This window comes from Manacus vitellinus, unplaced genomic scaffold, assembly GCF_001715985.3.
Source record: "Manacus vitellinus isolate BGI_N305 unplaced genomic scaffold, ASM171598v3 scaffold_112_pilon, whole genome shotgun sequence".
Lineage (NCBI taxonomy): Eukaryota > Metazoa > Chordata > Aves > Passeriformes > Pipridae > Manacus > Manacus vitellinus.
The window spans coordinates 111,973-126,428 of NW_021938853.1; the positions used below are offsets into that span (position 1 = coordinate 111,973).

The 14,456-nt window shown below is 47.7% G+C and overlaps 1 protein-coding gene across 3 annotated transcripts in view; it reads right to left on the minus strand.

Moving 5' to 3' along the window:
* The window catches only part of SLC4A4 (solute carrier family 4 member 4), a 119,578-nt gene extending 109,311 nt beyond the window's left edge, over window positions 1-10,267 (minus strand). For 2 of the 3 annotated variants that reach the window (XM_029965645.1, XM_018089017.2), the window contains exon 1: window positions 9,970-10,267. In XM_029965645.1, the coding sequence (XP_029821505.1) occupies window positions 9,970-10,052 (83 nt within the window). In that variant the 5' untranslated portion in view covers window positions 10,053-10,267. The remainder of the gene's footprint in view (window positions 1-9,969) is intronic. The other variant, XM_018089018.2, reaches the window with a different exon arrangement.
* Window positions 10,268-14,456: the final 4,189 nt, after the last annotated feature.

Consider the following 14,456-nt stretch of genomic DNA (forward strand, 5'->3'; position numbering starts at 1 on the left):
ACGGCAAGGCTCACCTTGTTCACCAGTCTAGTCCTCGTTTTTCCTCTCTCTCCTGCACACACGCTTCTATGGACACTAATCACTTCCAAAGGTTCCCTCTGGACTGGTGTTGGATGAGAGCAGCAGTGCCAATATTCGACATCTTGTTCAGTCAGCTGTGGCTCCTGCCCTCAGCTTGACTGTCCAGGCCAAGGTGACGAGATCCATAAAATATTTTTAAAGCCCAGAGCTCTGCAAACAGCTCACAAGGAACATGGCAGAGCAGCAATCCATCACGGGAAGGACACAGACTCTCAGGGGAACAAAGGAGGCTATTGTAGCTCTGTAGGGGGAAAACTCCCCTTCTTCGGCAAGGTTTAGGATTACCACAGGCAACTGCCTCTTCGGCTGCTCCTCACTACCAAGTTCCACTTTTGTCACCTGTCCAAACTCCGTACTAGGGAATGACATGCAATCCATTGGCCGGGCAAAAAAGCAGCAGCAACAGAAGCCACAGCACTTGCAGAGTGGAGTTGAGAGCACTGCAAAAGGATGCCCCTGCTGAATTCCTCCTCTCCCCTGCTGCTGTCAACCAGCCCCTGAGAACAGACAATTGGCTTTAAGCCACTGTCCCCTCATCCTGGTTAATGTTTTCTTCAAAGATGTCAGAGCCGTGGTCTGCACGTGAATGGGTCAGGACTTGGGCTCCACTGCTCTCTTTGATAAATCCAGTTCCCTAAGTACATGTTCTTCACCAACCAGTGAGTTTCCAATGGGTACAGTGATGACTCCCATGCTCACAGCTGTATTTCATTTCAACTAATGACAGTCCTTTATTAACAAAAGCAGAGAACCAAATCAATTGGGAACCTCTGTATACTCAAGACCTAACCCAACTCTTCCCCTCTTCCACAGGCTCTGAAGCAAGGACTGCTCTCTCCATGCTCTAACTCCCTGATGATGTGCCAGTTAGTCTGTACCTTCACTTTATTTTTAAATGACCTGGGAAGCTCCTGAAGAAATGACACATTAGCCACTTGAGAAGATTGGTGTTGCTTCTTGCCACTTAGGCAACTCATGGGGGTTCTGGGATCCCTCCAAAGGTTGCAATCCCTCAGTGAAAGCACCTCCTGGATGCTCCTCAGCAGCACTCAGAGCTACAAATAGCTCTTAGCTCGCTATTTTAGTAACAAACCTAAATAACTCCCTTACCAATTCCAGTTTTCCTCACACCTCACTGTAACTTCACATACTGTCACTTTAAACCTGTGCATTGGATTTTCTGGCTAAAAAAATGTTTTGCCATTAGGATGCATGATTCCAAGTCAGTCTTTAAATATACCATCGCTACATTTAATCATCTAAAACCCTATCAGAGCCATTTCCAGAAGCCCTTAAATCAAGAGCCAGGGCAGTTGTCTCGGCCAAGTTTGAAAATGAGTACGCTCTCTGTGCAGAGAAACACCCAAGTAAAATGCACTAATAATCCTGTCTGTCATCGTGACTGACAAAATAAAACCCGCTGGCTAGAGCCGACTTGTCGGACGCGCTGTATATATGTACCTTTTGGCATTTCTTATACGGCTTGGCTCGCACGTTCCCGCTCCAAACCTACCCAGCCATTTCCAATATTTTCTCTGTTTGATTTAAGAACCGGAGATAAGCTCGTCACTCAGGCCCACAGCCCGCTAGCTTTCCCCTCGCTGAACAGGCCACGAAGAAGCAGTTTGGCTCGGGAAGCCTTTGGCTGGCTGTTCGAACCTGCCTTTCGAGCCTGCTGGATCCAGCCCTGCTCACAAGGCACAAAGTCGGCCTTGGCCAACGCCAGCCTCCCATCCCAGCTAAGGCAATGCCTCAGCAGGGCACAGGACAGGATACCACCTTCACCACAACGCCTGCTGCCGTATGGGAGTTATTTGGCTGCCTCATCATCCAGCACACACACATTCTCCTCACTCAGCTAACTCAGGAACTCGTTTTCCGGCGAGGTCACGCAAGGTATCGCTGTCAATGACAGCATCTGACATGTGTATGGATAATGAGAACAGGCAAAGTTCTGATGGTGAAGATTAGAGAACATACACACGCGCATGCTCGGTGGGACTGGAAGGGTAGAACTTTCCCTGTGGGCAGGTTATTCCATAAATACATCTTGCAGCCTTTCTGGTAGGTTCCTCGGAAGCCGCTCATGCTGACCACAGCGTTGTCAGTCAGAGGCGACGCTGAACGAGATGGAAACTGGCAGCTCCTGCACTTCCAGGGGTTTGTGCAGACTACCCAGTGATACAATATTTACGTTGGATTAAGTCAGGAGTAATTCAGCCTAAGTCAGGAAGTTTCAGAGGATAAAAGGATCTCAATGGAAGGATCTAGGTGCAGAAAGACCGCAGACTGTGCTTGTCTCAGAGGCTTTGCCTTGGCTGACAAATCGTCGGTGCCAAGTCATCATTACAAAAGCAGCTCACCCTGAACACACCTGTGCATGCAGGAGATCCTCTTTACACCAACGAAATTCCCCACACACATTTTTGAGGACTCAGTCCTTGTTCACAGCTATTTCCTCATGACCCTGAGGTGTTGGGGGGTTTTCTGTTTGTTTTACGCAGACACAGTCATGCAGCTCATTGTAGCTGCTGAATTCAAGGGAACAAATTCCCACACTGCATTCCTTAGTATTACAGCTGAATTAGTCCAATAGCACTGATTTCCAAGGGAACTACAAAAAGCAAATCTGTAGCTCTCAGATTTGTATTCAAGTCATCAAGAATCAGGACTTGTCTGTCCTTTCCATCCAATTCCCAGGAAATCTAGACAGAAAACAGGGTCTCAGCAAGCACTCCCTGATAGCTGATTAGTAAAGGTCTAAGGTGAGCAAGCCTATTGGCTTTAAAAACTTGATTAGCAGGTCCTGCTTTTTCCAGTAGTCCCGCCTCAGTTAGCTGTGAAAACAACATGCAGTGGGGAGCTGGCTCAGTAAAGAGTCCCAGCTCAGCCCTGCCTGCCTGCCCACTCCCTGTGAAACCACTGCAGGGCCCTTGGAAGCCAACTGCCAAATTCCCACTCACTTCCCCTGGCTCGATCTTTTGCAAGAGGCAGAAACAGGAGGTGCTGAGAAACATTCAGGTGAGGCAAGAGAGCCAAATGCTGGAGAGTTAAGGGGCTTTTGGCAGCACTGCCCTTGATGTGCTTCTCATGAATAATGCACCAAGTCTGCTCGAGAGCAACGAGCCACCCTGGAGCACTTGGGGAGCCACTCAGGTCACAACAGTCCCCTCCTTCAGAGCACAAGGAGAAGAGCTGTGGGGATTTCACTGGGTAGGGAAATTGCTTCTGGTACCTTCCAATACTCCTGCTAGCTTCCGAGAGCACAGCGTGTTTGCCTCCAGAGCTTTGAAAACACACGTTGTCTTACACTCACCTGGAAAGCAACACAGGTTTGGGCTTTGCACAGACCTGTGAGTGAGACCTGCTGGTCCCCTACCAACTTCCAGGATTGAATTTCCTAAAACACTCATATTTCTTAGCAAAAACATCCCTTATCTTTTCAGCAAGAGCAAACTCCTCCACGCACCGAAGCGCCGCACCTCTTGCATCCCTGCCCGCCAGGAGCCCCCTCGCTGCTCGGGGCCGGGAGAGCGCAGGGCGGGAGCCTGCGGCGCTGCTCGGGGGCCCTCTGCTGGGAACCAGCCCCCCTTCCCCCGGCACCCCCAGAGCAGCCAACCCCAGCTCCAGCCCGCCAAGAGGGGCGAGCGGCCGCCGTCCCCTCGGTGGTGAGCCCCGGCCCTGGGGAGCAGCGGAGAAAGCAGATTTCACCCGCCTCAAGTCATGTCCTGCTCCCTGCTCCAGGGAACGAGGCCAAACCAGCCTCTGGTCAGAGCCAAAAACGCAGGGCTTTGTTAAAATAAAGAAAGTGTGTTTGTTCCTGCACCCACAAAACCCACCAGAGCGTAGGATGCCGAAACACGTGCTTCCGCCACCTCCAGCTGTTAGGATGCTGGGACAACAAATACTCCCACCTCTCTGGAAGGAGGGGAGGGCTAAGGAAGAGCGGAGCAGCCCAGCTGACTGAAGCACTTCTGTGCTCTCAAACACATCGCCTGCTCTCTGCTTCGGAGCAAGTTCAGGCAGAAAGCAGGTCAGAAGGGACACGGATCCTTTCACAAATCAGGGCAGGAGGGAAATCCAGGGCTGAAGTCAGCCCCCTGCAGCACAAGGCTCATTGTAACCCCATGAAAATGGGGTACAGACCTGGAAGTGCCTCTCTGCTCTCTGATAAGTATGGGTGGGCAAATGGGAGGAGCAGTATTTAATTTACATCAGGAGGATTTATTCTGTTCCCAGTTTCTCCCCAGCTGTCATTTTGATGGGTTTCTTTCTCTTCCTCATTCCTCAGCTATTGGCATCCTGAGCCAAAAAAAAAAAAAACAAACCACAAAGAAATCCCAGAGGGATGGGCCAACCAGCATTCCAGCCCATTTGTACAGCACCTGCATTGTGCTCCAGACCAATTCTCCTGAGCACCAAATCGTTACAAGAGCAATAACCACCACCATTATCAAAATCCTCCTCACCTCCTGTGCACCAGCTCAGGAAAGCTTCTAATATTTTATCGCTGACTGGAAGGACATGGAGAAATCTCACCCTCTCTCAGTGTAAGGCCAAGTCCAACAAACAGCATGACTAGTACAGATAAACCTGCAACTCACTTGGATTTCTGCTGTCAAAGCTCAGCAGCCCCCCAGCCAGCCTTCTTACCCTCTGCTTGAAGATAAGTTCCCACAAGCAGATGGTGACAGGCATCAGGATTAGAGAGAGTTTCCCTGATGTACACTGCTTCCTGCCTGCTCCTCTAAAATTGAATCCTTGCCTCCTGACACTGAGAGCAATCTGGTCTCGAGCAGCCAATATCCTGCAGGAAAGTAAATGGAATGGCAGGTCACCGTGATCCTCTTAATTCAAGACTACATCTTTTCCTGATGTAAAAAAATCCCATCTGGGACACCTCCACAGGGCTTTGGAGATGCCAAATGGCAGCAGCAGCAGGAAATCCGAAATACACCATCAGTAACACAGGTCCTGTACTGATAAATCACCAAACTTCTCTACCTAATCCAACCATATACACACCTGAGCGTCCTTCTCAAGTGATGTCCTGCAATGGACACTTGGAAAAAAAGCTATAAAGCTACCACAACAGCAAACTACACAGTAAATCTATGGAGATCTGTATTGCTCAGCCCCAGCCAATCCATCATTAATTGATTTCCAGTGCCATTTAGGTTATTGTTCTTGGAACACTGTTTTTCCCCTTACTTTGCCAATTTAAACAACAGATATTCATCTCAGTGTTTCTTCTTCTTTTTCTCAGTTCACCTCAGCTCTTTGCCTTTAACCATTTTCCGATTGTACTAATACAGACTCTTTATTCCCAGGGAACAGGTGTGTTTCCATTGATTAAATTTTCAAGTTGTTGCCAGGTTTTCCTTCTGCAGGCCCTCTTTTGATATGAAGAAAAAGGCTACCCAGGAGCAGCTGGTACTTACAATACAGTAACTCCACCATATATTCCCTTCTATCATTTAATTTCTAAACTCCAGATCAATTTGAAGCAGGACACAATTTATGATGCCACACATCAAAGGTTGGCTTGGTCTGCTGGTTTGCTTTTTTTTTTTTTTCTTTCCTTTGGGTAGGGGTTTGGTTTATTATCCCATTGTCCATCCTGGGTCATCAGAAATGTTTTCTTTTCAAATAATTAAACAGCAGCATTATCATTCACTGCTTTGGATTTTCACATCTCTTGTTCTGTCTCTCATCTTTTATACCAACATATCCTAAACAAAACATTGAAAACCAAACATTGGCAGGTTACACTTAGCCAGAAATGTCTGCTCTATAAATAAAGCTTTGAGGACTTAATGATTTTTAAATTATTTGTTTGGTAATTCCAACAGAAACAGACTAGTTCAGAGCAAACAACAGTTCCCTGGGAGCACATACAACTCCGAAAGGGCTTTGCCACTTTAGGGTAGTCTGAAGAGCAAAGCATTCTAGGGGAAAAAAAAAAAAAAGCAGAGTGAAAGTGAAACTGGAGAAATGTGTTGTCCAAGTCAAAACAAGGCCAAAAACAGAAGGGAAAAAGCATCCCTGAGAGCTGGCTGCTCTTTCAGCGCTCTTCCCAGCTCCACAGTTTTTCTGCTACAGCAGCTCCTGCATGTGCAGGCAGACAAGGAATACCCCCAGCGTGGAGCCCCAGATCTTTGGGATTCACCCCAACAGAAGGGAGAAGCAAACCACGCTGATACCACCCAGAAGCCACGCAGTCCATCGGAAAACCTTTGGATAGATACCTGTAAGTATGAAAACCTTCCCTGGCCAGCCCTGTCAGATATCCAGCACTCCTGTCCAGTGGAAGGTGTCCCTGCCCACAGCAGGGGCATGGAATGAGGTGAGATTTAAGAACCCTTCCAACTCAAACCACTCTGTGATTCCATGACATTCTGGGCATTGCTCCCCACGTTCAGCAGTTGCTGAGCAGTGCACTTCATGTGAGGCAGCACCAGGAAGTTCAGAGGAGAAACCTGCCCGCAGGACCTGTTGCTGAAACCACCTTTTTAAATACCTCTCGTGGTTCCCTTCAGCAGCAGTCACTACAAAAGGCTGCAGCCAACAGCCCACATGCAAGCTCCTCTCCACGGGAAGGAGGCGATTTGGGGAGCAGAAGTTCAAGGGCAAGGAGTGCCTGGTGCTCTGGCAGATCCAGGAAGGGCAGGCAGTGGAACCTCAGAAGCACTGACCTGCAAGAACAGCCACGAGGACGAGGCTGCCACGTACGAGAGATGAAGTATCCAGCTGGCCTCGGCTCCTCCAGCCTTCCAGTAAGCCAAATAAATCCAAGGCATATCATCTTAAGACTAATAGAAATTAAGACACTGTGCGAAGTAAAAATGTGCAGAAACAATATCTTCTGCCTTAAAAACCAATAAACTAGGGCTTCACCTCAACATTTGTGTAGCAACAGGAGGCGGCTGTCCTGAGACAACATCCCGCGCTGTGTGCTTTACGGGGCTCGGGTATGATGGAGTACTGATGGATATTTGGGACAGCATGTTCTGGTGGAGCGTTTTAAAAAAATACGAGTGCTGTCAAAGGGCAGGCTTTCGCTTTATGCTTGCACATAACACCAGAATAAAATATTGCCTTTGGAGAATCTCACGTATCTTTTGGTTAACACAAACACACGAGGAATATCTCCATCTCTCAGAGCCTTCAACTTTTCGCCTGTGTTTTCCCCCACACTCGTGGTCCCACCTCAAAGCCCCATCCTTCCCCACCAAGGGAGGAGACATCCCCAAGGCACCTACCAGCCTGTCCTCTGCGGCCAGAGCATTCTCTTACAAAGCTGTGGTCTGCAGTGGAGCGGCCAAGAGCTGCCTTCCAGGGCATGATGTTGTCTTCATGTTCAGCCTTGCTTGTGATGGGAAATGCAGAGAGGCCACTGACATCCTTTGTTCCTACACTGCAGCACAGGCAGTGTAATCCAGTGTGATCCGTGTCCAAGCACCAGTGGTACCCCTAGGCCTATGGTGTAACTATTCCAGGTGCCAGCCCTGATCCGCAGTGGCAGCCGAGGCAGTGGCAATACCAATGCAGCAGAAGGTGGGAGACATTATATTCCCATCGCTCAGGACAATGTCTTCAGGCCTTTCCTTTCTCCCTTCCTGCCTGTCTTATTTTGTGAGGTTACATTCCAGCTTCTCACTCAAGACTCCTCACTGAGTTGACGGGGAGATTCCACGGGATATTAATTGCTGTTTGAAATCACTTCAAAGGACCTTTTTTCCCCCCTCTCGTATTAATAGCCGGAATGAGGAAATTGGTTTGGTTTTCATACTTACATCTGCTCCCCGAGTCTCTGCGCATTTCAAAACCCCATCTTAACCCAAGCCTGTTGCTATTCAGGGCTCCTGCTCTGTGCAGGAGCTCACACCCATTCCTTTCCACTTCCCCACAGATCTACAGCCCCCTGTTCCAACTGGCAGCCAGAGGTGCCAGAAATAACCACAAGAAAGGCTGCCATGAAACCTCCAGCCAAGTTTTGAAGATCCAAGCACTTGACACAAGCCTCAGCGCTTAGAGTGCTTCAGCTGAAGGCAACCTGAACTCGGGCTCATAAGGTTTGTGTATCAGGGATCAAATATCAAAAAAACGTAAATGCAATTACCTTTTTTTTTCTTTCCATAAAAACATGCAGGGTAACAGTTGTTCTACAAGGCTGTTAGTGCATACTTGTAACAGTCTGCTGCTGTTCTGCCCCTCTGGTACTAGCTAATGGCTGGTTTTCATTCCTAAGTGGTTCCCCCTGGCCCCCCCGTCAAAGTCTATGCTACAGTGATTTTGGAAACTGGGTCAAAATGTAATTACTACATTCCCATGCTTTGGGGTGGGGAAAGAAAATAAAAGGAGGAAGAATGGCAAGAAGAAATGGCGTTGGCGGTGAGCCAGTGCTGTGCTCCTCTCCCTCTCACCTGAGCCACAGCCCCAAGCGCTCCCACAGCAGCTCTTTTTTCCCAGCACAGTTGTCAGGGAAGTCCCAGCGTGGGGGTCTCCTGGCCGGACACCAGCCAGCCCTGCCCTCACGGCTGTGATGGAGGACGGGAGCAGGCAGAAGATGCAGCTGGGGACTGGGGAAAGACCCCACGAGAGGGGAGCAGCCCCAGCAGAGGACAAGCAGTCACTGCCCTGTGACTCTCAGGGGAGGCTGTAGTATCCAGCTCATCTCTCCAGAGCTCTCCCTGAGCCTGCCATTCCCATGTTTTCCCTTCCTGTAGCATAAGCAATAAATCCCAGTACTCTGTTTCCCCCACTTCACTGAGAAGTGCGTGTAAACATTTTCCACGGGAGAAGGAAAACATTTGCTGTGTGTTTAGACATGCCCTTATTATTGTCACACTTACAGCACAATCTATCATACCTTATCAAACTGCACATCTTCAGCATGCAGATGCTTTGTGACGACACATTTAGGAGGCTTTCCAGTATGGAAAAGGGAATGACTCAAAGACTTATTTATTCCACATCTTCCTAACTAGGTCTCTCTGAGAAACACAGAGCCCATTATACACGTCCCCTGCCTTCCTCTGTCCCTCATTGTTCCTTGTACATGCAGTTATCACAAACCAATTCCCTTTGCTGCTCCTCTGCCCAGCTTTGTTTTCCACAATTCTCAGAATATCAGTTCCAACTCTGCAGCATTTGCTGGCTCTGCTCCCAATTAATAACTGCAGGTTAGAGCTGTGTCGTTACGGCTGCAGATTAACACCAAAAAACATTCAACAGTTCCTGAGAGATACGGAGAGACACACAACCTTTCTCTTCCTAACACTGAACGTGGTTTATCTTGTTATCCCAGCATTCCAGGGAGATGTTATGCCACTTATCTAAATGATTTAAACAGATCAGAAAGTTGGCTCAGTAAGAGCACTTGCCACTGACAACAAACCACCAGCCTGATGTTATCCGAGAAGTAACTGTATATTCTAGCACAGGTTAGACAGATCATACACAGAATAAAAAAAAAATTAATTTTCATGAAATCACTCTGTCATCATCCCCACACAAGCAGCAATTAAGCAAGCAGGAGCACACAGCAAAAGGACAAGTTTCCACTGGACGTCTGGGTTCTTTCAGAGGTGTTGCAAGGCACAGGATTGTGAAAACTCCAGAGCTGCCTTTCAGAGGACTCCCCAGCTCCTAAACTCTCTGGAAAACTCTCCTGGTTACAATAACAGAATTGGTGCAAAAGACTTTGCACCTGAAAAGTGTTTTATACTGGTCATGACCCGTATCAGCAGGAAAAACTCTGTGAAATACCAAGTCTGGCACAGAGGGAAAAGGCAGTGTCAGGATTTCAGACTGGAGGTCACTGCACCCCTCCTGACTCATTCTGCCTCTCAGTGTCCTGTCCCAAACTGGGCTGCCCAGACCTACCTCCAGTCCTTCCACAGATCCAGCTGTCCCATGGGCTCCTTGAGCAGGAGAACCAGCTGCTCGCAGCAGCTCGCCTTCCACATTTGCTCCAGCTCAGACAGAGAGGCAGAGTCCAGCAAGCACTGTCCACACTCGGAGGGACACTAACTTCGGGCCCATGTGACATTTACTATGGTCCACTTCTTCCCTCCCCTCTGCCCCCCCAGGGAAAGGGATCAAAATAGTTTCCCCCCCCGTGACATTTTACTCCACTTGCCCAACGGGCTGTGGGAGGCTCTCCATTAAATCCACTGAAAGCCAAGCAGTGCCCCCACCATTGGGGTGAGCCCCGAAGTGGGGGCCACCCTGTGAACACCTAACCTTCCTGCTGCCAGCTCAGAGGGCCTGGGGTCTGGGACAAACGGGAATATCCCACCAGTACAATTTGCTCTGCCCACGCTGGAGGTGTAAGGCGAGCCCTTGGCCCAGTGACGCTGTAAGGAATATGTGCTGGCTGGCTGGCCCGAGCACCTGATCCTTCACCCCACTCACCCCTTCCATCCCTTCCCTCATCTGGTTTTCCTGGAAACGCAGTCCCTCCAGAAGCCAGCCATATGTCCTGCTGTGCACCCCTACCCCGCTGCTGCCGTGGGACCCCCGCCTCACACATGCGGACGTGCGAGGACGCAGGACACAGCCACAGTCTCGTGTTTCAGCTCCAGGCTGCCAAAGAGCAGCAGCAATAACGAGAAGGGAGAGCTGTGTCCAGCTCCAGATGAAGGCCAGGTCGCACCTGCCACCAGAAAGAAAGGAGTGGAGCAGAGCTGGGACTGGGAGCCAGGATATCGTTTTCTTGATGGACAGAAGCATTGAAGACACTGTGACCTCTCGTTCAGCAATGGACAGTGCTTCTCCCTTACATCACTTGGGTTACTCTTCATGGCACCTACACTTGCCCCCATCCTGGGTTCTGTACCCAAAAGCAAGTGTTCTGTACTCAAAAGCAACTACTCACTCAAAATGCGAGACTTGCCTCCACAAAACCTGTATCTCAGACACTAAAATGGATAAGATTTCCTAATTTTATTAATTCCCCCACAGCCAACTCTCTTGGAACACAGAGCACACCTTAATTCCAGCTCTACCTAAACTCATCACATACCTTACTCAGCAGTTATAAGCAAACAGAGCACATGTGTCTCCCTTTCCAAGGCAAGGGTGCGAAATAAAATGCAAAACTCAAAAGCTGTTCCCAAGGAAATCCCCTCTCCCCTCCATCTTTTCACTGCAAGTCTCGAAAGGATTTAATTCCCAGCATGAATCAGCTCAGGTCACATACAGCTGAGGCACTTTTTCCCCCTTTCTCTTTGAAGTTGCTGAAGCAAGTGTAGCTGTGGCAACGCCAGCGTCAGCTGGAGCATTTGGATATTGCAGCACCCTGCTTTGCCCAGAGCCTGCTGTGCTGCACAGAGGGGCTCAGAGACAGCCTATGCTCCCAAAAATGTTCAGTATGGAGGTGGGCCAGGCATGTGGGGAGATGCTCTCACCTGTGATGTACAGGCACAAAGAGGAAACAACTTATTCCTCTGCCATCTCCAGCATGGAAAAAACAAAACCAGTTTAGCCCCACTCTGGTGCCTTAGCCATTTCCTTCTCATCCCAACATACCTGCAGGCAATGGAAACTCATTATTAGCCTCCAGTTAAGCCTCAGAAGAGATTTTCCTTCCATAATTAACTCTTCACAACACTCACTTTTTGTTGTTACCTTTTTGCCAGGACTTTTGTGAAACAAGTCTGAAAACTTTTTAAAATGTTTTTGATTTAAAGAATGCTAATAAGTGATAGAAGTAAGAATGGTAATAAGTGATAGAAGTAAGATTCAGAGCAGTTAAGTGTGCAGTGCAGCAAACTTAGCCTCGTTTTTGCCCCAGAGTTATCCAACGGATAACAGGAAGATTCTGATATATTTTGGTTTTGGAAACAGAAACATGGCTGTGTTTTCATCCCTGGTGCAAATGAAGCTGGTACTGCCAGATTACCTGCGAACCTACAAGCCTGATACACCTGCACAGCTAATCACAGCCTGTCAGGTTATTTTGGTTTGGTTATTTTTTCCCTCTGGAAAGCTGGAATGCCACCCTTACATTAACTTGTACTTGGGAACAAAGCCAAAGCAATACTGCTGCCAGTCCAAGAACGCCTAATGAAGAACTGAATCCTGTTCAATTCAAACCTACAGGGAAAAAGAATGAAAACACATGGAAGACGAACACAGCAGAGTATGCAGCAGTTATCTCTCCTTTAAGGCTTAAGGATTTCAGTACACTGGAAAGAACTTACTGTTGATGTCATTAAAACTCTGCTTGGAAGCAGCAATATTCCGAATTCAATGTGCAGCCATCGCAGAAACCAGGAGAATTCTAAATTCTTCAGCTCCATGGAAATTAATACCAGCTAGGGGAGGGTGATTTACAACAAACCAAGCTATTTTTAACTGCCTGTTAAAATGCACATTTCTGGCTTCTACGGCTGGCACAGCTTTCAGACAAGTAATGGGCCATACTAAAGCACACTGTGGCACTGAACACTGCAGATGTGCCTTTACAGAAACGTTGCAGGAGATGAAAAGGTTAGGTAAACACCAATTCCTTCTGTGGAGAACCTGCTTCCAGCACAGGACATGGAAAACCTGCTCAGGCCAGCTCAATCTCTAGCTTTCACCACTTGTCTGTGTGGCCTTCCACATCCCTACTGAAAACAGGAGGAAACAGAACATGCTCTTGGAAAAGACCTAGTTCAGTCCCAAGCATATTTGTTTAGAGGTGTTTCAGAAAGAAAAAAGGGATATAAGACCCCAAAAGCAATACTAGTGAGGAAAGGAGGGAAAAATGTATTTAAAGAAATGGACAGACGAAGAAGAGTTTTTCTGTTGACAGAACAAGGATCCTGAAGAAAATCCTGAACTCCTTTTATAAGGCATTTTGAGAACCAAAGAATAAAGGAATTAACCTATTTCTGTTATTAACCTGTGCCTCAATTGATTTGCGGGTGGGACCCGGGTTTCCCTTAAGGAGTCTGACTCGAATGTCGGAAAGCACCGCTGACTCACCCAGAACTCCACTCAAGTTCCTTAACCTTCTCCATGCTTTGATCTCCCCATACCAGAAGCCAGAACTTCCTTCTCAGAACGCCTGAAAACTGACAAACACAGAAGCCCCTGAAGTGGAAGGAGAGCCCTCCCAGCCCTGCATTTCAGCCATTCCAGAGAAAAGGTTGTGCACAGCCCTAAAGGTGCAAGTTTATTTCCTGGAAACCTTGACTCAATCGATCCATTTACAAGCTCAAGTCTTTCAAAGTGAGGGTTCATTTTAATTTTAAGAATTTTCCTGTTAACAACAACAAATCATCCAGTTCTGTAGTTATGAGATTATTTCTTCAAGCACTTTCTTTGTGATAGAGGAAATCACAGGGAAAAAAGACATGGGAGACTTACAGCCAGCCATATCTCCACACAATCCTGTCCAAAGCCCATCTCTCACAGGAATAACACCACTCACTCCAGCTAATGCCACAGGAGGCATGGAATGATGCATTGTTTAAGTGGGTAATTTCGTGAGACCTTTTTATATAACAGTTTTCTAAGAACTATTTCACATCCAGGACACAGAGTGGATATTTGAAACGGTTCCCACTCCTGTACAACCAGAAATTTCTCCAGAAATTCCTGCTTTGTTAGCCACCTCACCAGGTTCCCAAATATCAGCAGAATACTTCCAGGTCCAAGTATTCCAACACTTTCTTGTGCATTATGATTTGGGGCCCATACCTATGTGCTGCAGGGACACGTGTCCCTGCACAATGCAGGGGGTTGGAACTAGATGAGCTTTAAGTTCCTTTCCAACCCACACTATTCCAGGATTCTGTGATTTTGGGATTTGGTGGTAAAGCAGCACCAACCACGCAGACCGTGTGCATCACTCACTTAAAGTTTCTTGCAGGAGTTGCTGCAGGATCTAATTAAAAGTGATTATAATTAGCTCTGTAGTATTTCCCCTCACACTTGAGCATGGAGTAATCAACTGAAGACCCCAAAACTCAAAAGGCAAGGGGATTTATCTGGGATGCAAAGACATGAAAAAGGTTCCTTCCTCTCCAAGTTTACACCCCGCTGTCACCGAAATCCTGTAAAATGTTACCTGCCACGAATGTCACAGGCTGAAGTAGCCCAGCCTCAGAAAACAGGGTTCATTTTTCTGAAGCTGAGGAACTTGACCACTGCTGCTTTCAGTCCTGCTGTGCATTATTAAAAGGTCACCAGAAGCAAGAGTTCCGAAATGGTCTCTGCAGTTCTTTTTAATAGGATCTTTCTCCTTATTCCTGTATTGAAAAGCAGGGAAGTTTTTAACTCAATTTAGTGAACATTATCTCCGAGTCAGAGTTGACACCCAGTGAAATGAGTGGGGGAATCCATTTCTCTTGAAATCACTTTAAATTTCTTGCTAACTC